The sequence below is a fragment of the Doryrhamphus excisus genome, linkage group LG14 (assembly GCF_037039965.1).
Source record: "Doryrhamphus excisus strain RoL-2023G ecotype Guam linkage group LG14, RoL_Dexc_Guam_v1.1, whole genome shotgun sequence".
Taxonomy (NCBI): Eukaryota; Metazoa; Chordata; class Actinopteri; order Syngnathiformes; family Syngnathidae; genus Doryrhamphus; species Doryrhamphus excisus.
The window spans coordinates 12,915,469-12,943,446 of record NC_136370.1 but is presented as its reverse complement, the minus strand read 5'-3'; the positions used below and the strand labels follow the sequence as shown (position 1 = coordinate 12,943,446).

Below are 27,978 nucleotides of genomic sequence, written 5' to 3'. Positions count from 1 at the left end.
GGTGTTCTTTCTGTTGACGGTGGGAGGAGGGAGATTCCAGACTGTGTATGTGTGTGTACGCGAGTCAGTATGTAGATGTGATGATTGTGTGGCAGTTGGACTTTCCATTCCAGGGAAACAACAAGAACTTTTTTGCAACATCAAGCGAGAAGAAAGGAGACAAGTAGACAGTTGTGAGGTGTTGGAAAATGCGAGAAGGACTCCAGGAAGAGACAGCATGCCTATTAAATATTGAGCGCGGGAGAGCAGACATTGTTATCGTGTCTCCTTCGCGACACTTGTGGCACCGCCGAGTATAAACTCCCAGCCGAACGGACGTGTAACTTTCTTGAATGGGTTGAATTGAAGCGTTTTGTCTTCGAAACGCGAGTCTGAGGCATTTCCAGACGTTCAAAAAAGGAAAGGGGAGGCGAAGGGGCTTCAAGAAAACGCCCTGTTGCCGCTTGCCTGTTATCTCCAACTCAAACTTTATCTTCGACTTGGGAAAAAAATGCTGGAGGTGAGACGTTATGTGGAAGGATATCTTTGTTGGCTGAACGGCTAAGTGCCTTCTTTCTACAAGTTTGGGGAACTCTCTTTACTTTGGGAATATTTGATCTCATTGCTGCACACAATTCCCGTCGGAGGCTATCTGGGTGGGCTGGGAGCTCCAAGGCTGCTCCTTTAGGCCCCACGAATAACCAAGTTTCACATGTAAACCCATACAATCAGTGGAAAAAACCCCCCACCATTCTTCATATTATAGTACCAGTGACACTACAGACATGTCTCAGGGCGCCGAGAGGAGGATGGAAACCCGACTGAAGAAGTTGGAGGACATGATGAGAAACCCCAGGTCTGCCTTAAACCTGGAAAGTTTGCTGGTAAGTCGAGCGGAACGCATCTCCATTATTAAGTGAATGTCTTGAATAACGTTGTGCTCCCTGTAACAGTACACACATAATCAGAACGGTGAAGTAAGTTAATGCCATATGCAAGATGTATGTATGTTATTCCATGCGTTTCTGTCATCCTTAACTTGTTGTTAGCATTGTCCTTTGGTGTACTACTGAGGGAGACCTCATCCACTTTGTCGTCCCTGTAAAAGTACATTTTCCAGTCTGTCTTGTAACCAGATATCTTGCCATAAATTAATGGAAAAGGCAGGGTAAAACGCGGTGTACTGGTTTACAGTGGATAGGCCTGATTAATGGTTAAGACTGAGAGCAGACAGTGCAGTTTTGGGGAGGGGGCAGGGCTGTGGTGTCTACAGATTAGGATTCATTTGTGTGGGGAATGTTCCACTTAGGGTGTGTTCACACTTGTCATTTTTGGTCCAGCTAAAACAGGCTGTAATCAATTTGCCTTGCTAGTACTGTCCGTTTGGTGAAGTTTGAATGCAGTCCAGGACCAAACAATGGGGCGAGACCGCCTGAGAGATGGGTCTGGGGGCCATTTGCCAGCAGACTCCAGTCGTGGGTCTAGTCCTGACTTTGTGAGTGTGCCTACTGCACCAATAGATTGGATATGATGTCACTAATGGTATTGTAACCAGGTGATACATAGCAACACCCAACAGAAAGCTGAGAATCATCAAAAAATAAAAGTCAAATGTACGCCAAGAAGCGTAAATACAGTAGTTAAACATACATGACGCATTTCAACAAAGGGGCCGTGTTGCTCATTTCAGTTTGGCAATGTTGTCAGAAAAAGCTGTCTCCTAGCGACACATTTCTGGGGAACTTTTTGACATCTTTATGTACTTCCTATCCGCTTTGTTACAGCTCAGCTGGTAAAATTCCACCATAGAAACAAAAGTCCTACGATGGTATGTGACCCGGTCAGGTGGCAACAATACAAGTGTGAATGCTCACCGAAGTGCACTATAGAACAGTAATCACTACAGTAATCAAACCTGACCATGATAAGTGAATTTACATGAAGTAGGATACCTGATATATGAATGTAATATTTTTGTAGTACAGAAAACCTATTTACGATCTTTCAAGTACAGTTTAACACTATTAGAGCACTCTGGACATGAGATAACACCCCTACAAGGAAGTAAACATAATCAGGAATAAGACAGACTCCCATTTTAGCATGCAGAGAGTTCCTTCTTGTTGTTTCTGTTTTTCTTTTCTTTTTTTATTTCTGGAAATTCTTGTGTTGGCTAATGTAACGTAGCATTCACAGAACCTGATGTTCTTTTAAAGTTTTATTGCAAACCTTTACACCAATAAGGAATGCTCAATTGCAACACAGAACACATTTGTCTCTTCCGCACTCTCTCTCCCACCACAACACAGCCTTCTTATCCACCAATAACTTCAATACATCAGAATTGAGAAAACATTACAACACCAACAGGTACTGACTTTTAGTGACCAGTGTACAATACAACATATCAACATGTCATTCAATGTGTTATGACTTTCAATGTCTTATATTTGTGTTTTAGTTCAGGGACAGTGAAGGATGGCTTTTTTTGACGGTCGGGCCTAGAGAACTACAATTATGAACTCACCCTTATTTTCACAGAAAATTTATACTGCATTCAATGACTGTTGTTTTGTGCCACAAAAGAATGGAACCAGTCTTGGTTGCGGTATGTTTTTACCTTAGAGGATAATGGCTTGAATCCTATACCATCCCCTCAGACTAGCTGTCCTATAGTCTTTGAGTATGAACTAATGAAGGCTGCTCAGATAAGAGGTGAAGCTTCTAGTAAGACATTCTGAACAGTCCAGTGATGATTGATTCAATGGTTGGGATTTCAATTACATTGTTAAAGATTTACAGTATAGGGTTTACAGGATGTACGGTTACAGGCAACCATAACTGATGTGGCCCATGGTGAAAACAGGTTTGACACCCCTCTGTGTTTTGGGCATTTAAGTTCTCCCCTGGTGTTCCTTATAAGGTCTTCAGAGGAATACCGAAGTTACACTCCGTCTGAGGCTGTGATTTGAATTGTTAGGTCCCCTAACCGGATCTAACAAAAGACAAACACAATGTCATTTCTGTCTTTTAAAAAGCACCACCTCACCCTTTCAACAGGCCTCATCCAGCTTGGGGCCCCTTGTTCTGGCCATGCACACACACACACTCACACACACACACACACACACACTGCTTAAGAATCCTCTGCTCAAATCTTTATGACATTTAATAAGAATTGTTGCTTTAGTGGTGTTTTCTTCCTGCATGCGAGTTGGCGATGGAGGCGCTGAGTGTTTGAGACAAAAGATGAGTGGGAAGCATGCTTTTGGGAGAACAGGCTGCAGGTTTCCATTTTTAGAAGACTCGCTGCTGTTGCTAAGATCGAGAAGTTTTGCTGATCAGGGAGGGTGTATTGAGCATGGATGCAAATACTCCCAATTATTGATTGGAATAATGCTGCGTGTATTTGTTTCTTGGCAGGGGTCTCCGTGGGTGCGGCGCCACTTCATATAGATGACACTAAGGATGGCAAATATAAATTATATAAAACAGAAACTATATAAATTTAGTCTACAGTAGGGCAATAGAGTTAAAATCTCTATTGTGATTATGCATATTGAAGACACAACACAGCTGTGTCCTGTGAAATTGCAAGCTGTAATAAGTTGTGAATGGGATTTTGCACAAAGCGTTGGACTTTAGCATGTATCACAATATTTTTAGGATGTGTCATGATATGATGATATAAAATTGTTGCCTAAAAAGCTACAAACCTTAAGCCATATAATGAAATAGACGTGTCTCAAATTGTAGAGCACTTTTATTTATTGGTAACTGGCTAACTTTTCTAATGGGTTGTCAGCCTCTGCACACATTGCTACTAAATCTTCAACAAACTGTAATACCTGTACTTGTCATTAAGGAAGATGTAGTCACCCATGCAATTCCAACTGCATATGTAAGATATTTTGCATGACACTCTTGTTTTGTTTACGCAGACATGGGACAAATGGCACTGTTTTGAACAACAGTCACGGAAGTGGGTTCCGTGTATGTGGAGATTGTGTATTTACAGCAAAGACGAGCCTACGCTGGCTCGAGTTTGTGATTCAGGGAACCAACAATTTGCTATGCATCATAAACATCTGAGGAAGTAGAAAATATTGTTAACTCGCCTCTGTAATTGCTGTACTTCTGCCACTTTTGTCACATGCAGGAAATAAACACTGTTGGTGCTTGAGCAGCAATACTTTGGACCCTTTGGACCTTCATGCCAAATACCATTTTACAGTAGTGCTTAAATTGGGTTAGTGTTGGTTTACTTTTAAGTGTTCCATATCTGACACGACTGTGTTTATGTTTACTAAAACATTTAACTTGTGCACATGGTCAGAAACGTAACAAGAGTTAACTAAATGTTAGCTTGGCCTGTCACGATAATAAACTTTGCTGAACGATAATTGTTCTACAAATTATTATCCATAAAGGATATTATTGTCAGCATTATTTTGAGACCATTGTTTTCATTAATGTAATGATATTATATGGCAATATCATGTGAATACACATCTCAAAAGCAACAAACTTACATTTCTCAAGAATTTTTAACATTGTAATTTGAATGTTAAAAACATTTAAATAAAATAAACAAACAAGATAATAAATATAGACCATCTTCAATTCTGCATAGCACATATCAGAACAGATCTGTCTTTTTTATTTGCATAATTACTTTATAAGTATTGGACTTTCTTGTCTCTGCTTGTTCAGGGCAAGAGATAGACTTAATTTTGGATATTTAAAAAAAAAAAAGTACACTTGATTGCTAGGCACATAGATTGTCATTCGACCATCGAGAAGGAAATGACCTCATTGGGTAAATAGTTGGCAAGTACATATGGGACTCAAAGTCCCTGCAAAGGACTGCACTTTCCCCTTTCACTTTTTAGCCTTATCTTGTATTATCTGGCTCACTCCACTCTCAGTCTGCAGTCTGAAAGTCTCAGATCTGATAGATGCACATGTTTCAAGCTATAGACTTTTTATTTCACCTCTGATTTCCAAAACAATTTTTACCTGTGTTTACCTTTCATCTGTTTTTTTTAATTATTAGTCTGAGTAATGATATCGTAATGTGTCAAGGTCATGTAGCACCATAAAGGATCGAGTTATCATCTGTTGTTTATTCACCACGTATCTGTTTCTGTCCCCAATAGCCCTCACTGCTCACATGCTCCTCTCCCCTTTTCCTTTCTCCCTATTTTGGCCACGCTAACGTTAATGTCTTCTGCTCTTCCAACATTTCCCGTTCCATTTTTGTCTGACTTCTCTGCCCCTTTCCACTTCCCATATTGAGCAATTTGTTTTGAATGTGTGGATCTTCAAAGAGGTAGGGATAACCCCTCTGTCTTTCAACCTGATAGTAAAACCTAAGCATCCGCTTTGTCTCTGGAGTGCCGTTGAGTTGCTCTTAGGCAAGCAACAACAGTACTGGTATCAGTATGCTAGCTGGAAAGAAACACTGCCTTATAAGGCACTTGGGATGGTGGCCCAGGCCAATTTTTTTCTTTTTTGCAAAACAAGCCAGTCGCTCTACTCAGCACCTACCCTGGAAAGACAGCTAGGACTTTTTGTGGCCTTTTTTTGGTTTGTTGCTCCACTTCAATGAAGAAGACCCAGTGTCTGTCAGATGTCCAAGTCGGTAATGGCTTGAAAATACCACACTCCACCTCAGATATGTGGCTTCATGCCTTGAACACAACTGGAAAAAGTTCATAGGAGTTTTCCCTGTCTGTTACAGACATAGAAGGTACTACACCAATCATTACTTATATTATTATCACTGCCAAATGAAAAGGGTTGCGCAGACCTTTATGTTATTGACTGCCTTTGTATCCACGGCATGTATGATTGTTACCAGCATAACTCAGAAACAACTCTACCCGTGTCCTTTCATGAATGATAGCGGACATTATTGCATCCTAAATCAGACAGGTGTTTGGCCTAGTCCTTTTATCTGCTCTGCACTCATATTATGTTTAAATCACTGAAAACAGGCAAGAAAACTTTTCGAGTGACCATTGCTTTTTGATTATGTTTTAAAGCTTTTTCAAACATGGCATCCCATATTTTAACCACTGCTATTGACACATTTCCATTGCAAAATCTGGCACTGTGAGGTTATATTTCCTGTACATGTCAAGTCGGGTTTCCATTTTGACCAAGCTGAGGCCACAAAAGTAAATGTAAACCACTGTTTGTGGCTCTCTGGTCTAACAGATTAATCATAGTGACTCACTGTAACATTTGACAAGACATAGCTAAAAACAAAAACTGCCAAATGCTAATGTTAGCTTACCTTGTTGCTGTGCCTTAGCTGTGGATGCCACCGTTCTACGCTGCAGCGGTCCGTTGCGGTGCTCCGCTCAGCTCTTCTCCCTTACTGTTATGGCCATCTGCTACACGCTGAGAAGTAAATAAAAGAGACCCTTGTTAATATTGTTGTTTATTAGCCTCTATTGTTCAATGTGGTGATGTTTTTGCCACTGTCACGTATAATTTTTAATAAGTGAGTAATTAAATACAAGAGGTGACTTGAGTTGAACACTCTTCTATTTGTGTTATGTGCAAAACATTGAATGATAGGCAGCATTCAGTTACCACAGAGGCATCAACAACTGTAACTTTATGCAACACCCTAGCTGTCAAGCCGCCATACACAATGAAGTGACACGGCTCATCGCTTAATATAAAATCTTTCATAAAATTTATTTTACTAGTTATACTATATCAAGAGGATATTCATTTTACACATGTAATATCTCGCATACATTTGAAAAACATATCTAACTGATGCCCAGTAATAAACAAAAGTTGGATAAATTATTATAGTGCACTGATAAAAATTGCAGAATATGATTTGGTTAATTAATCATGCAGCTGAGGTGACACATCTGCTGTTTTTATGTTGTCAGATTTGCAAATTATCGATCCTGTGAGTATGTTAAAGAGTTTGCCACCTTCTTCTTAGTGTATTTTTAGTTTTAAATGAGGGTGTGAGTGTGCAGAGTGGCAAACAGGAGGCTCCCACGCGCAGCACTCTCCATCTGGCTTCATCTTATCAGCCCATCTCAACCTGCTGGTGAGACATAACCTCCCACACACACACACAATCATTTTTCTTACACAAACACACACACTGTATGCTGTATGCATAGGTTTAAGTGCTTATGAGACTACACCAGTCTGAGTAACTGCCATTATCGGTGCATTATGGGTGGCTGACATAAACAAAAAACACACGGGCATGCACATAGTGTAGCCGACTATTGCAATCACTACTCGTTGCATTTGACAAAAATAAAATATGAAGCAATAGAAAGACTTCAATGTGTGACCATGTACAGATAAATGTTAGAAATGTGTCAACCAGACAGAAAGGATAAGACTATTTTGTTTGGGTAGTGGAAAATATACTTCCTTACAATTATTCTTAAAAAAACAATTGATTATTTTCCCAAATAATTCACCTCTAGTTTTATAGTTTAACCCTTGCAGTCAGCTTGGGACATGGGGGGGAATGAAGGTATAATGTTTGTAAATTTAGAAAAGAAGTGTCTCACAGTTATGAGATGTTAATTTTGTTTGTCACACGCTTTTTTAAGCATGCGCCATTTGTTTCCTTAAGCATACTTCACATTAAATACAATGTATAAATAAATGTACGTAAATACAATGGCATTGATTGACATGTCACTGCTTGTTTCACAAGGCTGCTATTAATGTTTTGCCTTCTGACTATATGCTGAATCTGGGGTCTTATGCCACGTTCTATTTACACGTTACGTGATACAGATACAGATGCTGATGAAAAGTCTCACTCCCCGTCATTGCTTTTGAATATTGTAGCTCAACTTAAAACCTCATTAAGGTCCAAATGTGCAAAATGCATAGAATAGCAATTTTTGAACTGGTCTTAAGCTTTTGATCAGGTCCATATGTCATTGGAAAGCTTAGTTTGTTGACTGTTATACACCATACTGGCCGCACGATGTACGAATGTTTAGCATTTTGGCCACACATTTTTTTTAATAAAAGCAGGGAACACCTGTGCAACGTAGCGATGGAAAACATGAAATGCGTGTCAATGGTGTGTCAACATGTGTCCCCATATATTATATTGATTATGTCAACTATGTTGTCTGGGAAAATGGTCTTAAAATATCAACAAAATGGCTTTGTAATATTTCATACTGTTGACAGCTGCAGTCGCAATAATTTCCCCATTGATGATGATCTAGAGTCATTCAAGTTTAATGGACCTCATGGGTAGAGTTCCTCCCTTTTGCTATTTTTTGCCAGCACATTCCTTAGTTGACTGTCGAATAAAGCCTGGGCACCAAAAATGAACAGGGCACAGGAGCATGGGACACAAATCAGTCAAATTCGAAAGAAAAGCTTACTCTTTCTATTCCCTGTAGGAACATTCACTGTGCTATTTGAGAGCCTCTGCAGGATTCCTGCTGTTGTGTCTGTTTTTGAGAGTTTATGGGCCATGCCAACCCCAGTCCTCTTCACTATGCTCAGTCCACCGTTTATCTGGACAGCTATTTTTAAAACGGCTGGAATTCAATCAAAACAGTGACATTCTGCACAATCCGTTTAGTGAGGCTGCTGCGTGTTTATGTTCCAACTTCCCACTGATGAGGTGGTTAGTAAGAATTTTTAGGGGGCTACATTCACACTAGTTTCATAAAAAGAAAGAGTGACCTGCACATGACTTCTGCCATGTGCAAGTTGAAAAAGGAAATCTATCTAGCATTATGTATTGAACCAGCAAAAGGAGTGCTCTGCATTAACATTCTAATAAACCTATGAATAATCCATCAATCCATCCATTCTCTATTGCCGCTTCTCCTCACTAGGGTTGCGGGCGTATGCTGAAACCTATCCCAGCTGACTTCGGGCGAGAGGTGGGGTACACCCTGGACTGGTCGCAAGCCAATCACAGGGTGCTATGAATTATAAATTACTCAATATGAAATGGAACACTGACGCAAGCTTGGCTGCAGTTACTCAACTCTTTGCATTTTACAGTAGTTGCCAAGCAACCATCCACTTTCCATTGGCTATGGAAAATAACTTGTGGTTCACAACTGGACAAATATTTCCTAGATAATTGTGCAGGAATATGAAAGAGAATTCTGCAGTAATTAGCTGCAGCAATTGTAGATGGTTTTGCAGTAAGTTGAAATTACCCAGTCAGCTTCATGTCTTCCCAAATACCCAGTTAATTAATATTCATAGATGGACGCCCTGACTAAGTAGCTGAGATTTTTTTTTTCTCTTTTTTCTGTTGCATTGCTAATGGCAGTACATTGTCACTCAGTAAAATGTCTGCAAAGGCGACATTATGTCGTTAAAACCTTGTGGAAAATGTCTCATGTAGAACCCACCTACCTAACCCATCCATCCATTCATCTATTTTCTGTGTGGCTTAACATCACTAGAGTTGCGGGTCGTGTAGAACCATTTAAATCATTTCCTTATTTTGTTGCAGACATTTTGAGATGGACTGGTGTTATGTTGCCTGGGTGATATGTTTATTTATTAAATCCACCCTCCTCCACATGACAACTTGCAACAGTGAAATGTAACTGCGAATGTAATTTCCGAGTGAGGGAAGTGTTTGCTTGGTGGCTGTAGTGGTTCCAAATATTGCAAGTTTACACTTTGTATTTTGCAATCTGGATTCACAATTACATGTAATCAACTTTGTAAATATGTATTATTTTTAAATTGTACTTAATGATTGGCATCACAAACACTGCCATTTTATACAAGGACTGTCATTGCATGTCCTCTCCCCATCCTCTAGCGTGGGGGCTACACTGGATATCATCTTGTGAATAAATGTACTGGTCAGTATAGGCACCTTACACGTGACTTGTTGGCTGTTTTTGGCATAGGTTCGAGATGTATGCACTGTAAATGTTCACACAAGAACTGGTAAATAAACCAAGTTTAAAGATTGATATGTAATAGTCATAGAGTATATTTAAATGTCATACAGTATCTCTATTTACACTAAAGTAACCATGTGATATCACTACAATGATTGTTGGCCCAGCTTTTAAATAGAAAGCCTATCTTCTGTCATTGCATGTCCCTGTATTTCCTGTAGTGTGGCAAAACCACCACATTATTGCTACTTGACCACAAAACTAAAATATTGGGACATGCTGAGTGTCATCACATCTAGTATTGGTTTATGAATTTGTATATGTACTGTTTTTAATTAATAGTACTTTTTTCTGGTATGATACAGTACTGTATATATTATCTACATGTAGTTGAAAGTTTGTAGTTTGTAGTTTGAAAACTGCAGTGTAAAATGTTAAACACTATCTTTTGTGTATATGAGGATCCTTGATGTTGTCTTTTTTTTTTTTTTTTTGGAAAAATTCAGAACAGTAGTCACAGGCAGTACGCCCACACAGGAAACGAGTTGCACACAGGGACTGTCGTTGTCACAGTGAAATTATCTACCAGGCTCGGGGCGGGGTGGATCATTTCCTGGATTGCTTTTAGGGAGATCCTCGTCCGTGTATTTGTATGTGCACACCCCCTGCCCCCCCCCCCCCCCCAAACTGTATGCCCTTCTCCACCCCCTGCATGTGTATTTTTTTTCCTTAAATAGTAGTTTTGTGTGAGGTTAGTCCTTTAATGGGGAAGTGCTGTTGAGACGGCTAAACAGTGCTAGCCTGCAGTCGAGCGGGGAACGATGGAAAGAACAGGAGGAGATGCAGATAAGACACTGAAAAGAGTAGTGGGTAGAGACACGGATACTATTTATACAATTCAGACGCATGTATATGGGGACACCTTTTAAACAATTCATTCATCCAAGAGAAATTGGGCTAGATCCCACACTTAAAGTTAAAAATGTGCAATTATGTTTAGTGCTGCTTTGAACAATTGGAAAATGTAAGTTATACATTTCAATTAGGAAGGTCCGTACAGACATTGGAAGAGCCTTTAAGGCAGGGTCAGCAACTTTTTGGGCCGGCCGATCGCCCACAATCTTCAGCCCTGTCTCCAAAACCCAGCCGGATGTACCAGCATTCAGTGTTGAGCGAGAAGTGTGCAGAGGTTGAGCAAGAGGAAGAGACCACACCAATGTACCTGAGCCCACAACAGTAGTTATTGCATGTTAATATGCCTCAAAATGTCCCTTTGCTACCTCAAAATGAAGGCACAATTATAACTCCCTAGACGAGCATTGTTAGCATTGATCAACCACCACAACACTAATCCAACAATCCAAATGGAGTTGCCGTGTTCTCATAGTCGACTCCACAAGCACATTTCTATTTTTATAAAAGTTACAAAGCTTTTCATGATTCTCATTTTGCTGGTACCTTACCAGGGCTCCAGACTAACTTTTCATTTTTGTGGTAGCTGGCAAGCTACTTTATAAGGTGTTGTTCACCCTGTGAAAAAACAGTTTTTAAACAATGTAGAAACATAGCTAGTGTTTTGAAGACAAGACACAATTATTGAATTGTAAATTGCATGTACCCTATGAACATGAGAGCCATTGTAGTTTCCCTGTGGGACAAACATGAGCTCATACATTTACAAAATGATACACGTGATGTTGCAGAAGCACTGAAGGAGGTACAAACGTTTGCGTTTCCGAGACGGATTACATAATGACAAGAGTGAACCAGGCAAAATGTTTAAACAATGATGGTAGAAAAGTCAGACTGCAATGACATTTAATTGTGAGCCATCACACAAGCTGACATCGATAAGCTTAGACTGGGACAAGCTGACTCTACATTTTACAGGCTATTTTTCATTCTCACGGTAATAGCGGACAAAGCGCGTCTCCTGTCAACCCTATACGGGACGTGCACTTTTATTTGCAGCCCTGCTTTTAAGGCATGGTTCGGTGTCAACAACTTGAAAAGCCCACAGAGATTATAACATACATTTCTATTTTAATAAAGGTTTTCATAATTCTTAATTTGCTGATACTTTATGTAACGGCTGTTACTGCCAATATGTCACTTTGAAGTATGTAGAAAGTACAAAATGTTTATGACATTAAGCTTCTGTAAGATGTAGATGGCTGGATGGCTTCTCTGCGATATTTTTTTGACAAAATGCCAAGAGAAACGTGTAGATGAATGCCAGTGACAGTCTTGTAGGCGGCAGATGATAGGAAAGTGAGTCATGCAGTGTGCAGACAGTAGACTCAAAATGCCGTTTGTGATGTTAAAGGGTAAAACCCCAAGCTAACATTAATGGAAGCCTGCTGCTGTTTTAGGCCAGTTAGTTTTGCACGCCACCATAGAGTCTAGACATGCATATGCGAGCTTTTGATAGTAATGATATGTAATGTAAGGAAATGATAGTACATGAATGTATTACCTTTTATAATCCAGTAGTTGTTCATTTATTCATTTTAAAAGTTGAAACTGCCTAAATTTCTCCCACATATTTAATAAAGTACTTTATCTAATGTAGTTATAGTTGGTGACATGTTTTACATTTATTTTCTCATCCGTCGGTGTTGTTATAGTTACTTATTGCTTTTTAGAGGCATTTTGAACCTGTTTAAACAACTGAAAATGGCATTTTCTTTGGTATTATTTGTTTGAATTTCATTTTTCTCTCTCTCTTTTTTTTTTTTTACAGGACTCCATAAATGCTCTAGTCTTAGATTTGGACTACCCTGCACTACGCAAGAATAAAAATATTGAAACCTTCTTAAATAGATGTGAGTACATTTTGAATGGAGATTGATTGTGATTATCTTTGACGCATTTACCCTCTTATTAAAAGCTGAAATCTTTCCACTCAATACTCATAATGTATGTATAATGTTTTATGTAATGTATGTTTCAGATGAGGCCGTCATAAGTCAAGTTCGAGAGCTCCAGATGAAGTCAGATGACTTTGACAGAGTTAAAGTGATTGGTCGAGGAGCTTTTGGTGAGGTTCAACTGGTGAGTAATGAAAGACCCTGATTCCATTCCATTGACGCTTTGTATATACATTACATTTGAATCTTCTCAATGAGAAGACAGCCTTGGTGTCACTATATACACTACATTTGAATCTTCTCAATATTGCATCCTCACCTTCAATCCAAAATGTCAAAAAGTACACATGTTGTTTGCTGTATCATTCAACTCAATGTGGCTAAACATTTTTTGGGATATTGATTATGTACCACTATTCAGGTCAGGCATAAAGCCTCCCAGAAAGTCTACGCCATGAAGCTTCTTAGCAAGTTTGAAATGATCAAACGCTCAGACTCTGCCTTCTTCTGGGAAGAAAGGGACATCATGGCCTTTGCCAACAGTTCATGGGTGGTGCAGGTAGGTCATTTAAGTCACCAGTCAAACTAATATGTATCTTCTTTTACAGCCACATTTCTTATAATATTTAAGGTGGGCGGTACTGTTCTGTACTTTAGCTAAAAAGTACTGGTACTTTTTAGCGGAGTATTTTGAATATATAGGATATAAAGTATATCCTGGTATTTTCTATATTTTCAAATAAAGTCAAAAGGATATGTAAGATGTGACAAGCACATCACCTCAAAAAATGAGAAGTGGAGCAAGAAGAAAGACTAACACACCCGCATAGCTTTCCGAGAAAAGTATTTCAGTATTATTAACACACCACTAACTGTAAGCTGTATTGTCTTATTCTACATCTCGTCAGCAAATATATCAAAATATCTTCAAAACTTGATACCCTGCCCAGCCCCATATGATGAACGATGTACCTTAAATACCTACAGTATAAAGTAGCTCATCTTGTCTTCTTGCCCAGTTGTGTTGCGCCTTCCAAGATGAGCACTACCTCTACATGGTGATGGAGTACATGCCCGGAGGGGACCTGGTCAACCTCACCAGTACCTATGATGTGCCAGAGAAATGGGCCAAGTTTTACACGGCGGAGGTGGTGATGGCACTGGATGCTATTCACTCGATGGGCTTCATCCACCGCGATGTCAAGCCAGACAACATGCTGCTGGACAGACACGGACACCTGAAGCTTGCAGACTTCGGCACCTGCATGAAGATGGATTCTGTGAGTTGTATTCAAGCATGGAAGGGTTAACAATGGCAGGGGAATGATGTGTTTTTGAAGAATAAACCACACTGAATTACCCATATTATGTACTGCATTACCCCTCGATCCTAGTGAGGATAAGTGACCACAATTATATGAAGTCAAATGTGTAAATAATATCCATGATGAGGGGAAAAAACAGAGCTTCAACACATTAAACCTTAGGAGCCATCTGAAATGGCAGAATTGCTACCACACCCGGGACATTTGAAATTTTTGTGTTAACAAAAGGAAGGTGTCAAAAATAGACTACACCAAAATAATCGCTGCAAACAAAGTATACTACTTTTGTGTAGCTACTTAAATATATATTTTGTGAACCTGTAGTCCTGTAGAAAAACATTTTTTCTTTCATATTCAAGTTGAATTGTTCGATATTTACACACTGTTTGAAAATATCCCTGTGAAAAATACATAGTAAAGTTGATAAAAAGTTAAGGCGTTGTCATATGAATTTGTGTTGCAGACTGGTATGGTGCACTGTGACACAGCAGTTGGAACTCCTGACTACATCTCTCCTGAAGTATTGAAATCCCAGGGAGGTGATGGGTGTTATGGCAGAGAGTGTGACTGGTGGTCTGTCGGGGTCTTCATCTTTGAAATGCTTGTTGGTCAGTCATTTGTTCTCGTCCAAAAGTGTTGGCAAAAATATAAATATTTATTTTCTTTGGAGAGGTATTAAACTGCTGTGCTCGCTCCCAGGTGACACGCCTTTTTATGCTGACTCTCTGGTGGGAACGTACAGTAAGATCATGGACCATAAAAACTCCCTCAACTTCCCTGATGATGTGGAGATATCTAAAGATGCCAAGAATATAATCTGTGCCTTTTTGACTGACAGGTATGAAGATGGGTCCTGTTGTGTTATCTATGGATGTTATTAGTCAATGACAACACAAAATGCAAATTTTAAATGAATATGCGATCATTTTTTTCACACCAGGCTATGTAGGTTTTTTAAATAATTTTTTCACTTTCATATAAAAACTGCATGTAGTGTTCAGTTGTTGTCCTTGACGAAAATTTCAATTTTGAATCAAAAACACTTTTTCGCACCACTGTATAACCTGTACTTTACTTGCTGCTAAGTTTTACTATGTCCGTTGTTTTTCATTTGAGCCCAGCACAGCACTGCATTGGTTAACACTGCTGCCTTGAATACTTTAAGGCTTTTCATAGTGAAGTTGGTTTGTGCATTTGTTGTGTTTATAATAGCTCAGCCCAGATAATCTGGCTTTCTCCCTCAATCAAAAAAACAAACAAAAAAAACATGTTCAGGTATCTTAGGTATGTTTAATGAAAGCCTAACCCACTCTTGATTTAGATGGCTGTCTGGCTTGATGTATGATTGTGTGATTGATTAGTGATAAAGCCAGGGAGTAACATGTCAGCTAGAATAGGCTTTAGATTTGTGGCTAGTTACACAGTTCGCACTGTCCCCAAAAATGTTGTTGATAGCATGTTCTTTGTCAGAGCCACCTCAACCTCAAGGCATTCATTATATTAAAAAACAACAAAAGTGTATTGTTAGTGAACCTTGAACTAAGTTAAACTAAGTCTCTTTTTTTCTTGGTTAGGGAGGTGCGATTGGGCCGGAATGGTGTGGATGAGATCAAGCGGCATCCATTTTTTAGGAATGACCAGTGGACCTTTGACACCATCAGAGACAGTCAGTATCATCTTATTGCTAAACAAAGAGTGCAACTGTCCCAATAATGTTTAGTTTAGATCACTTAACAATATTATTTTTTATTTTTAGCGGTTGCACCCGTGGTCCCTGAACTAAGCAGTGACATAGACACCAGTAATTTTGATGAGATTGAAGATGACAAGGGTGATGTGGAGACGTTCCCAACACCCAAGGCTTTTGTTGGAAATCAGCTTCCCTTTGTTGGCTTCACCTACTTCAAAGAAGACCAGTAAGTCTTGAACGTATCATTTTAGGACTGTGGCTCTCACTTTATGATATAAATTTATATTTACATTTTTGTGCTTCCTTTTTCAGGTTACTAAATTCTTCCAACAACTCCTCAGTTATTAATGATAATTCAAAGGTAGAGGTAGGTAAATTCACCTCAACATGACTTTAATTTCAAGGCTGTGTCCGATAGGTTTGGTTAAGTTAATACTAACTTAACACTTTTAAAATACTTATTGTACAGTTCATTTTAGAAGGTCTTGATGAAATCTTATATAAAAAAATACCCTATAAGACATGAACCCATGTGCCTCTTCAGACAGCATCATCGTCTACAGCGCTGCAGAAAAAGCTTCACCATTTTGAGGTACAACTGAATAATGAGAAGCAAGCCAAAGATGATCTAGAGCACAAATTCAGGTGCAGGAAGCGTTTCTCATTATACACAATTAATTAATGATGAGACATGAAATTCTCACATTAATTCTTCAATTCTATCTGTGCAGAGCTGCCACAAGTCGTATGGACAAAATCTCCAAAGAACTTGAAGAAGAGGTAGACCAATTGAATATATTTGTCGCATAGACAGATTTGACTTGAATTATCAGCTTATATTGTAATATTTTGCTAGTGCTACAACCCAGCTTGTTGTTAAATTAGTGATAATATCATTGTATGGTGAAAGTGATACTTTATGATATTTGAACATGTCAAATGACTTATTCTAGGTGACCAGCAGGAAGAATTTGGAGTCAAATTTGAGGCAGCTAGAAAGGGAAAAGGCCCTTCTGCAGCACAAGAGCCTGGAGAGCCATCGCAAAGCTGAGAGCGAAGCTGACAGGAAACGCTGTCTGGAAAATGAAGGTGATAGGAGAACATCACTCAGAATGACATTTACTCTGGTATATAAAAAAAGATTATCAAATGAAAAGCAACTCACCGTCATCAATTGGTGTTTTAAGTTATTGAAGAATTATTCATGGTTATAGGACAATTAGTCACATAATACTATAAAATGTAATACTAAATGTTTATGTCTCCTCTTGCAGTCAACAACCTCCGTGACCAGCTTGATGACTTAAAAAGAAGAAATCAGAATTCACACATTTCCAATGAGAAGAATATTCATCTACAGAAACAGGTCAGTCACTTACAGTTGCACAGACCGCAATAAATATTAAGTCCTTTAATAAGAAATAGACCCATGGCAATAGCTGATCTTGTAATATGTTTGTAGATGAAGGTGACATAATTGCAAATTGCATCACATTTGGAAAAAAAGACATTTAAGAAAATATATTAACAAAGATGCAAAATACTAGTGAGTATAAAGTTTGGACACTATTCTCCCAGTGTCCCACAATAATTAGCAGAATGTTTTCCACATTCCTCAATGTACAAATCTTTCATCATTGTGGTGTTTGCAGTTTTATTTTGTTTTTTGTTTTTTGCATGCAGAGCCATTTTCAAATCTGCATCTGAATTGGATTAACTTCTAGGCTTTGACTAGGCCACTCCAGAATTCTCCATTCTTTTTTCTTTTGAAACATTCTAAGATGGATTCACTGGACTATTTTGAGTCATTGTCATGTTTCAGAGTATAAAAAGAAAAGTCTTGTGGGCCACCCCCAAAATGAATTGAGACTTATCTTTTTATGTGTAAGGAAGCTTAGCGAGGAAACCAAACATAAAGCCTAAAGAAAAAAGTATTGGTGCACATAGGAGGGTTCTTGTAAAATTCACATTTATTGTCAATGTCAGCTGGAAGAAGCCAACACATTTCTACGGGCTGAATCTGAGTCTGCGACGAGGCTGCGTAAAGCTCAGACAGAAAACAGCAAACAGCTGCAGCAGCTGGAGATCAACGTGCGCGAGCTGCAGGACAAATGCTGTCTGCTGGAACGCAGCAAGTTAAGCCTGGAGAAGGAATGCATCAGCCTACAGGCCGCCTTGGAGACAGAACGTAGGGAGCACAGCCAGGGGTCAGAGACCATCAGTGACTTGATGGGTGAGTAAGATTAATGCCTTACTTGAGCACAAGAGTTTGTATTAGTAAATATCAGCTAATGCTGATAGGACTCCGCAACTCCTCGGGATGCATTATATTGATCAACAGGACTTTGGAAATTGACATGGAAACAGGTTCAAAGCACTTGGATTAAAGTGAGATTAAAGGGAGATTAAATCAGTGCTTTTCAAACTGTGGGGTGGGGGCTGAGATGCAGGGATGACTTGCAATATTAGTGCAGACCTGCCCACATGTCTCAATTTGCATATTCAGCATGCAATTTGACTCTTCAATACGCTTGTATGCTTCACTGCTCTCCATGTTGCTGCATTTCGCTGGATTCAGACTGTGCAGTACAGGTAAATAAATAGATATCATCAGTTTATCAATATAACTTCAAATCACGGTGGCTTAAAAACATTTCTGTCCCCCCCAGTTGGGGCATAACAGAAACGAATTGAGAACCACTGCATTAAATTAACATACACTCCAGATCAAAAAGGCCAGTTGAAAAATGACAACAAATTACAATTTGCACTTTTGAATCTGAAGGAGTAGAGCTTCAAAATGCAAAACAAAGAAATAGAAGTGAGGCAAAATGTTTTTTTTTGGAGTAAACAATTTACTGCAAACAACCAGTTACATGAAATAGGATGTTGATACATCATAGCTGATGTAATGTTGGAGGCCATCCATCGGGACCATCAAGGGTCCATTTTTTCCCTATTGGAGAAAAAAATAGAACCTTTCAATCCCATGTTTGGTGCTCTCGTGCAAATTCTTCCACACTGGCAATTTTGTGGCGTTAAAGGAGATGATGCATTTGAAGACATTTTTTGTTCTTAAGGAGGTTGTATGACATCCCCACTAACGGCGACTTACCCCCACATGGTCCAAGACCAGTTCTGGTCATGTTTCTGTGATGAAGTACGTAGATTCGCTTAGTTGCTGGGTCCTGGGGCTTGGGTCTTTAAAAAAAAAAATGCCTTCAAAAAAGTAATACATTTGTTATAAATTGAATTTGTGTTGTGTGTAATAGTCACCAGTGATACATCTTACAGGGCGTATTTCTGGCCTGGAGGAGGAGGCACATCAACAGAGACGAGCTCTTTCCAAAGTGGAGACAGAGAAGAGGCATCTTCAGGAGAAACTAACTGACCTGGAGAAGGTAAATATACGTACATATTAAAATTCTGCAAACCAAATTGAGTTTAAGTATTTTATATCATTTGATTCCCATATGTGTTATCAGATGGGGAGGTGGGATGATTGACCAACATTGTGTGTTAAAACATGTTTGCGCTGGCCCACAGGAAAAGAGCAACAAGGAGATTGATTTGACTTACAAGCTGAAGGTGCTGCAGCAGGAGCTGGATCAGGAGGAGAGCTCTCATAAAGCCACCAGGGCATTGCTGGCTGACAAGAGCAAGATAAAAGTAACCATTGAGGGTGCCAAATCAGAGTCCATGAAGGGTACGTTTCTCTTGTCTACAACACATCCTGGTACTGTCATCAACATTTAAACATTCGGAAATGTTTCTTGGTGTGTGTCTTAATGAGTTATGCTCTCCTCTGTTAACATCCAGACATGGAACAGAAGCTGGCAGAGGAACGAGCAGCCAAACTGCGACTGGAGAACAGAATACTGGAACTGGAGAAGCACAGCAGTATGATGGACTGTGACTATAAACAAGCTCTTCAAAAGCTGGATGAACTGCGCAGACACAAAGACCACCTCACAGAGGAGGTGAGGCACTTATCAAATGTATCTATAAAGAAAAATACTTTTAACAAACGATTAACCCTTGCGTTAAATCCGGTGACAACTTTATCACAATGACTTCCTTTACAAGGACAACGGTGTCAGGCAGGCATGAATTTATTGTATCTCATTTTGCTCCAGTAAAGGTGTTTGGCTCCTTGGGTTGTGACTGGTTATAAAATACACAGAAGAGTACATATGAAGAACAATACTACTACCTCCAATTCATTTACCATCTTTTTCCATTGTACCATGTGTTCAGGTAAAGAATCTGACGCTGAAGATTGAGCAAGAAACACAGAAACGTAACTTGACTCAGAATGACTTGAAGGCCCAGAACCAACAACTCAACTCTCTGCGATCATCAGAAAAGCAGCTCAAGCAAGAAACAAATCATCTACTGGACATTAAACGCAGCTTGGAAAAACAGAACCACGAGCTACGCAAGTCAGTTACCTTTTTGACTACTTGTATCTTTCACATTTGACATGTTGATGATTCGTAAAAGGGATTTTCTTGCTTTTGTCCACAGAGAAAGACAAGACACAGACGGCCAAATGAAGGAGTTACAAGACCAATTAGAAGCTGAGCAGTATTTTTCTGTTAGTCGACACTCCTAAATAGTTTCTATGTACATAAAAAAATTCTATTTGTACATGTGTTTGATGTAATGCCGACTAACCCTTCTACGGTAGTAACAAATGCACTTTGATATTGATATGCAAACAGCAACACTAAAAGTACTAAACCAATAGCTCATATTATACTTAATGGGATTTATCATAGTTTGTTTAGTAGTCAGGTTTACTTGACAAGGCTTTGGTGTTTTCCAGACGTTGTACAAGACCCAGGTTCGTGAACTAAAAGAGGAATGTGAGGAGAGGAACAAGCTCTTCAAAGAAATGCAACAATCACTACAGGAACTACAGGAGGAAAGGTGTTTGGACTTTTCTGTAATCTTCCTGACAAACAAACCAACAAATGTTTATGACCATCCTCGGCAGTGCTAAAACATGTACAGTATTCTGCATTGGCCACAAATGGCTAGTTGGATATTAAGTTTTTTTTCCCTATCTTCAACCAGATGGTTGTTTTTATTGACATTTTGTTGCTAATAGCACCCTCTAGTGGCAAATATGTTACATTGTCAAAATTTGCCATTTTGCATTAGCACTGTTTGTAAATCCTACTTGTGGATAATAATAAAAATATACAGCGTTATTCATATATGTCCACATATTCTATTATGATGTGATATTTTCCCATAATGGGAATGTTAAAAAATAAGAATTCCCATTGTTCCCCTCATGCCTTTAGAGGGAAGTGATTACGTGCTGCTATTTCTGAATTACAGATGGATGAAGGGCTTATATAATGGAATATATTTGTGGATGACAGTTGCTCAGCCTTACATTTTGCTTGTCTTTTAGAGATTCTCTGGCAGCCCAGCTGGAAATCACACTGACTAAAGCTGACTCAGAGCAGCTGGCACGCTCTATTGCTGAGGAACAGTACTCTGACCTGGAGAAGGAAAAAATCATGAAGGAACTGGAGCTGAAGGAGATGATGGCCCGCCATCGTCAGGAATTGTCAGAGAAAGACATCACCATCAGTTCGGTAAATTTTTCAAAATGTCTTTGAGTATAATTGCCAGAAGTGGCACAAAAGGCACCTTTTCGCTTACAATGTTGATGTAACAGTTGGAAGAAGCCAATAGGACCTTGACGAGTGATGTCGCCAATCTGGCCAATGAGAAGGAGGAGCTTAACAATAAAATGAAGGACGCTCTTGAAGGTATTATGTCATTTATAATAGTTATATACAGTAATATATCTAAAACTTCATTATTTTTCATATTTTCTATTTTGTTGTTTAGAAACAGAGAAGTCAAATGATTGGGAGCAGCAGATCAGCCAGATGAAGAACACATTTGAGAAGCAGTTGCAGTCCGAGCGGACGCTGAAGACACAGGTTTGCTTGGTTGCTTTGTCCAATAATGGCCACACTAAGCTGCATTTCTTTCAACATTTAGAAATATTTGCCTTAGCCGACGAGAGTTCAGTGGGGAAAAAAAACTTTACTTTACAGGCCGTCAACAAGCTGGCAGAAATTATGAACAGGAAGGAGGTGCGTGGTGGAAGTAGTCGCCGTGGCAATGACACTGACATGCGGCGAAAGGAGAAGGAGAACAGAAAGCTCCAACTGGAACTGAGGTCGGAAAAGGAAAAGCTCAACAGTACCATCATCAAATATCAGCGAGAGATCAACGAAATGCAAGCGGTTAGTAGAACTGTCACTTATTTTCACTCCCCAACAATGGAGGGACTCAGATGCTTCATAGAAGCCTAGTTTAAGATAGATAATACTGTCATGGTGAATTACTGGAGAAATACATACAAGTCATCCTCTGGCAAAATATTAACATATCTAGTGTTCCCCATACATTCCAAGTTCCAAATTCCAAGCTTTTTGCTCTTGCTCATAAACACATTATTAGAATTCATATGGTCTGTGTGGACAATAAGAAAACAGAGCCAATTTTATTACTATACAGTATTTAGCAAGTAATCAGAGCCTTCAAAATTCTCAAAATTTTCATAAAAATGCTGCTAGCGACATGTTTTGAAGAGACTCTGAAATGAAAGTATGGATCGCTCCTCTTATGAGAGTATAGAGTGCTGCTATCTAAAAGCACTCACAGGCTTGTTTGTAACGTTCATGGTTTTCTCTCTTTCTCTTTTTTAGTTGGTAACTGATATTTTCCTGAAACTTACCTATGTTCTACTGCTGATTACTAAAGAAGAGAAAACAATAGAAACTACTTTTTTGTGATGAAAGACAATAGTCTAAGATATCTTTGCTGGAGCCTATCTCAGCTTTGTTTGAGCGAGAGGCGGGGTACACCCTGGACTGGTCGCCAGCCAATCACAGGGCACATATAGACAAACAACCATTCACACTCACATTCATACCTATGGACAATTTGGAGTCGCCAATTAACCTAGCATGTTTTTGGAATGTGGGAGGAAACCGGAGTACCCGCAGAGAACCCACGCATGCACGGGGAGAACATGCAAACTCCACACAGAGATGGCAGAGGGTGGAATTGAACTCGGGTCCCCTAGCTGTGAGGCCTGCGCGCTAACCACAGCGACAAACAACCATATTTAAAACAAAACAAAATATTTTTTTTTAATCATTTTTTTTAATGCATCATGGCCAATTATGCAAATTTGCTGATTACATTATTATGTCATCCCACACAACCCACCACCACCACAAATAGATAGCAATTCTGGTAAAATGAATTTTTAGTATGTGTCTATTTGACCAGACCTGTTTTCCTTCCAATTCCCCTTTGTAGCAACTGGCAGATGAGAGTCAAATGCGAATTGAGCTGCAGATGGCTCTGGACAGTAAAGACAGTGACATCGAACAGTTGAGAAATCTCCTGCAATCACTTAGTGTGCAGTCGATGGACTCTGCCAGCATCAGTAGTGGACCAGAGTTCGAGGCTGATGATGCGTTTACAGGTAAAAACCCACTCATTGGTTGAAGCTTTTCACAAATGTTTCATTGCATCAAAGTATAGTAACTTTTCAATTGATTAATAATTCACGTGATTTGCAGGAAATGGTTTAAACGCAATATACATCTTAGCTACTGTTTATCACAATGCTAGCACATTGTAAGAGTCTCTTCCTTCCTGCTCAGAAACAAGGCTTGAAGGATGGTTATCCCTCCCAGTACGAAACAACACTAAGAAGTTTGGATGGGAGAAAAAGGTAACTGAAATGAAATGAAATGAAAACTTGATGGATTTTTAACTTAATGTTGTCTTCATGCTTTAGTACGTCGTTGTGAGCAGCAAGAAGATTCTCTTCTACAAGAGCGAACAAGACAAAGAGCAATCCATTCCTTATATGGTACTTGATATAGAGTGAGTATCCACCCATACAATATGGCTGTTGTTGCTTACTTCCTGTGAGCGAGTACTTCATTTGTGCAGCTGTTGTGATAAGGAGGGTTACATGTTGTTGTTGTTTCACAGCAAACTTTTTCACGTGAGACCTGTCACTCAAACGGATGTCTACCGTGCTGATGCCAAAGAAATTCCAAGAATATTCCAGGTCTGACCTGTTTTTTTTTTTTTAATTGTTGCTTGATGTTTGTGTTGAGTTGAACAAACTGCCACATTCATACTTCTCATTTTGCCTTTTTATCGTCCATCCAGATTCTTTATGCCAACGAAGGTGAGAGTAAAAAGGAGCCAGAGTTTCCTGTGGAGCCTCTACCAATTGGAGAAAAGTCCAGCTACATCTGTCACAAAGGCCACGAGTTCATCCCCACACTGTACCACTTCCCTACCAACTGTGAGGCATGCACCAAACCGCTATGGAATATGTTCAAGCCCCCACCGGCCCTAGAATGTCGGCGTTGTCACATCAAGTGCCATAAGGACCACATGGACAAAAAAGAAGAGATCATTGCTCCATGCAAAGGTAAACAGTTTCATTGTTTAATACAATATTGCTAATAATTGAGTATCTTTAAAATGACAATACTGTAATAAATAATCTTCTCTTCCATATGTTCAGTGAACTATGATGTGTCCACGGCCAAGAACCTGCTGTTGCTGGCCATATCCCAGGAAGAGCAGAAGAAGTGGGTGAGCCGCCTGGTCAAGAAGATCCCCAAAAAGCCACCACCTCCTGAGAACTTTGCACGCTCCTCACCACGAGCTTCCATGAAAGTCCAGCCCAGTCAGTCCATGCGGAGGCCCAGTCGACAGCTCCCCACCAGCAAGAGCAGGTAGCAGAGTTGTAAACTTCAACATCAATTATACGAGTACATCAGAGGGACATTGGAGAGATGGTTGGGACAGATAGTGAATATATTGGTATAAGGATGCTGCGTTTAGAGCTGCCAGGTAGAGGAAGACCAAAGAGGACATTTATGGATGTAGTGAAGGAGGACATGTTGGTGTGAGAGAGACAGATGCAGAAGACAGGGTGGCGACCCCTGAAGGGAAAAGCCCAAAGAGAAAGAAGAAGATAAATAACATCATCTTCTTACATTCATTCATTCATTTTCTACCACATATTCTCACGAGGGTCGCAGGGGGTGCTGGAGCCTATCCCAGCTGTCTTCAGACGAGAGGCGGGGTACACCCTGGACTGATCGCCAGCCAATCACAGGGCACATATAGACAAACAACTACCAAAACCACCGTTTTGGACACCTCTCGAACCACAAAAGTGTTGTATAAACACCTTTTTTGGCTCCAGGGTTATAGTACCATTGTTTTGCCCAACATTTTTTTCAGCTTTTTATTTTTTTAACCATATTAATGTTAACTCTTTTTACTATAAGTTTCACTATTTTGTCAATTTTCGGCTTCACACATAATTCATTCATTCATTCATTTTCTATCACTTAGTATCCTCATGAGGGTCGCGGGTGTGCTGGAGCCTATCCCAGCTTTGTTCGGGCGAGAGGCAGGGTACACCCTGGACTGATCGCCAGCCAATCACAGGGCACATATAGACAAACAACCACCAAAACCACCATTTTGTCCACCTCTGAACCAGAAAAGTGTTGTTTAAAAACTTCGAAAAAAGAGAATTAACGACTGAAAATCAGGCAAAAAATCGATCCGTTGGAAAGTGGCATTTTTGCCTTCTTTGGCTCCAGGGTTATAGTACCATTGTTTTGCCCAACATTTTTTTCAGCTTATCATTATTTTAGCCATATTAATATTAACACTTTTTACTATAAGTTTCATTATTTTGCCAATTTTCGGCTTCACACATCATTCATTCATTCATTCATTTTCTACCACTTATCCTCATCGCGTGTGTGCTGGAGCCTATCCCAGCTGTCTTCGAGCGAGAGGCGGGCTACACCCTGGACTGATCGCCAGCCAATCACAGGGCACATATAGACAAACAACCATTCACACTCACATTCATACCTATGGACAATTTGGAGTCGCCAATTAACCTAGCATGTTTTTGGAATGTGGGAGGAAACCGGAGTACCCGGAGAAAACCCGCGCATGCACGGGGAGAACATGCAAACTCCATACAGAGAATTGAACTGGGAGGCCTGCACGCTAACCACTTGTTCGCCGTGCAGCCCATCTTCTTGCAGTTTACAGGAAATTAGTTCAAAGTACCTTGAAAAAAAAAAAACATGCACACACAGGAAGAACATGCAAACTCCACTCCATGTTTTCCCATCTCCTGACTGAGTAGCTAACATGCTAACCACTCATTGGCCTGATATGACTGATCATGTTCAATGATTATTTGCTTGATGGTAGACAGCTCTGCATCTTCTGTGCTCTTCTCGGAAAAAGAAAGTACTGTAAGTACTCTATCATTATCATGCTGTACTCTTGCTCCACTCTTTAGGTCAAATGGTCTTAAATTGATGCGACAAGACTCCAGCAGTGGACTATGTTACAAGTTAAGACTTCTCTGTATTTGGGGTGTTTTTTCCACCTTTTACGCTTTAGTCAGGATGCATGTTGAACTCAATGCGGGTTAGTGTGAGGTGCGAAAATGAACATGAACACGGTGCTTAATAAAGTGAATATGGATTGAATTTGAAATCATCTTGGTATTTCATAATTTGTTGCGTCTTTTTAAACTCGGCATCTGTCACTGTCTCCCTCCAGCTAACCTCGTGCTGAAGGATTTGTGGTCCATCTGGAGGAGGTTTCCTCTTAAACTGAAGACTGTATACCAAGCTCTGTTGGCCGATAAGCACACTGATCTCCACTTCTTCACGACTTCTTCCTCCTGCTTCAGACCACGACTTCCATCAGCCCATCTCCATTCTGTTCAAGCTCGTACGACTGCAATGGAAAAACTGCAACCCATTTATTGCAGCCGGCGTTGGGGCGCATCCACAAAACAGTGAAGGATCTACACATACCTCAACTCTTAATTGAAGGGCCCAATACCAAAATGATGTCATCTCATGTTTTCTCTATTAGGAAGTAAAAAATAGAATTACTTTATCACATGAAGTGAAAAAAACACACAAAATCCTGTATAATTTCTTGGTTTATTCATTAATTATGCTGCTTATTCAGATACCAACATACCTGTTTAATCGGTTACGAATGACCAGAATTATCTTCCCGGATCTTGTTAATCACACCAACGTGCTCTGTCACATCGGAGTTATATTGTTTACTGAATTTAAGGGGTGCACCCTTAATGCTTTCCTAATCCAAAACTCCGCCCCTGTTGTTGTTGTTTGAATGTAAAATCTGGGATGTACCAGAGACAAGACACAAGCATTGTATTCCTTCAATCCAAATATACTTGACTGAAGCCCTCTTGTTAACACAAATGACTGAAAGATCTTGCATGTCAATTTTTTTTTTTTTTTTAATCACGCACTTAAACATTGTGGACCCATGAAGACGTGTAGTTTTGTGTCATTCTTGACTATGAAAAGAAGGGAAATGTACCAATAAGCGGAGTCAATAAGGGTTTGTAATCCTAATCCGATGAACGTACTGAGTGGCACTATTCCATTTGAAAGTTTTTCTTTATAAAGTCTTTGTTGTGATATTTTTGTATTAAAAGTAACCAGACGCTAGAGTTTGGCCACATTGTTTGTGTATGTGACTTTTATAGTAGCCGGAGAGACACTAAGTGTTTTGTGTGTGTATACCAAGTGCTCTCCTTTAACTAAGAAGCATGTTTTATACATAGAAAATATACACAGTATATATTTTACATGCCATACAGTGCACATATTATTTATACAGCTGTGTCCACTTTATGTTTAAGGGCTTTACATCCAGATTGCATGTTGGCTACCAAACAGTTCTCTATAATAACCACTTCAACAATAAAGATGTGGATGTGCCTTTTGGGCTCTTCATTATTTTTCTTTGTGTTAATACTGACCACGACATTAGGTATTGATAGATCGCAAGGGAACCTCAGGTACAGGTTTCTGGGACAGGGTTTCTCGGGTCTCGGGAGTGGAACCTGCACACCACTCGCTTGAGGTTGTGTCGAAGAGATTCTGTCTGTTCCTCCTCTTCAGCAGAATTCCACACTTTTTCAAGTGTGGAATTGGAGTTCAAGGTGGAGGTGGGACTGCATCAGGGATCAGCTCTGAGACCCTTCTTGTTTACTATAGTGATGGACAGGCTGACAGATGACGTTAGACAAGAATCTCCATGGA

The 27,978-nt window shown here is 39.7% G+C and overlaps 1 protein-coding gene across 2 annotated transcripts; it reads left to right on the top strand.

Annotated features, from left to right (window-relative positions):
- On the top strand, positions 1–27,654 carry rock2a (rho-associated, coiled-coil containing protein kinase 2a). 2 transcript variants are annotated; one of them, XM_058090752.2, is made up of 33 exons: positions 1–863; positions 12,628–12,709; positions 12,838–12,938; positions 13,176–13,313; positions 13,774–14,034; positions 14,543–14,687; positions 14,779–14,917; positions 15,654–15,745; positions 15,836–15,995; positions 16,082–16,136; positions 16,314–16,414; positions 16,501–16,549; positions 16,723–16,858; positions 17,044–17,135; positions 17,756–18,002; positions 19,064–19,170; positions 19,316–19,475; positions 19,589–19,749; positions 20,027–20,211; positions 20,297–20,366; positions 20,598–20,701; positions 21,195–21,381; positions 21,465–21,558; positions 21,641–21,735; positions 21,853–22,044; positions 23,129–23,297; positions 23,479–23,549; positions 23,616–23,704; positions 23,816–23,894; positions 23,999–24,266; positions 24,363–24,576; positions 26,181–26,234; positions 26,447–27,654. In XM_058090752.2, the coding sequence occupies exons 1-33, from the start codon at positions 765–767 to the stop codon at positions 26,448–26,450; spliced, it is 4,200 nt and encodes a 1,399-aa protein (XP_057946735.2). In that variant the 5' UTR covers positions 1–764; the 3' UTR covers positions 26,451–27,654. The 2 variants fall into 2 exon arrangements, with proteins under 2 accessions (XP_057946735.2, XP_057946736.2); XM_058090753.2 differs by lacking the exon at positions 26,181–26,234 and having other exon boundaries at positions 2–863.
- The last annotated feature ends 324 nt before the right edge of the window (positions 27,655–27,978 follow it).

What these genes read in the sequence shown, in the direction of transcription:
- rock2a (XM_058090752.2), top strand. Translation starts at nt 765, where the DNA reads ATGTCTCAGGGCGCCGAGAGGAGGATGGAAACCCGACTGAAGAAGTTG. An exon ending in ATGATAATTCAAAGGTAGAG is followed by an intron (nt 16,137 to 16,313) that starts GTAGGTAAATTC and finishes GTGCCTCTTCAG; the next exon opens with ACAGCATCATCGTCTACAGC. An exon ending in AAATTCCAAGAATATTCCAG is followed by an intron (nt 23,895 to 23,998) that starts GTCTGACCTGTT and finishes TCGTCCATCCAG; the next exon opens with ATTCTTTATGCCAACGAAGG.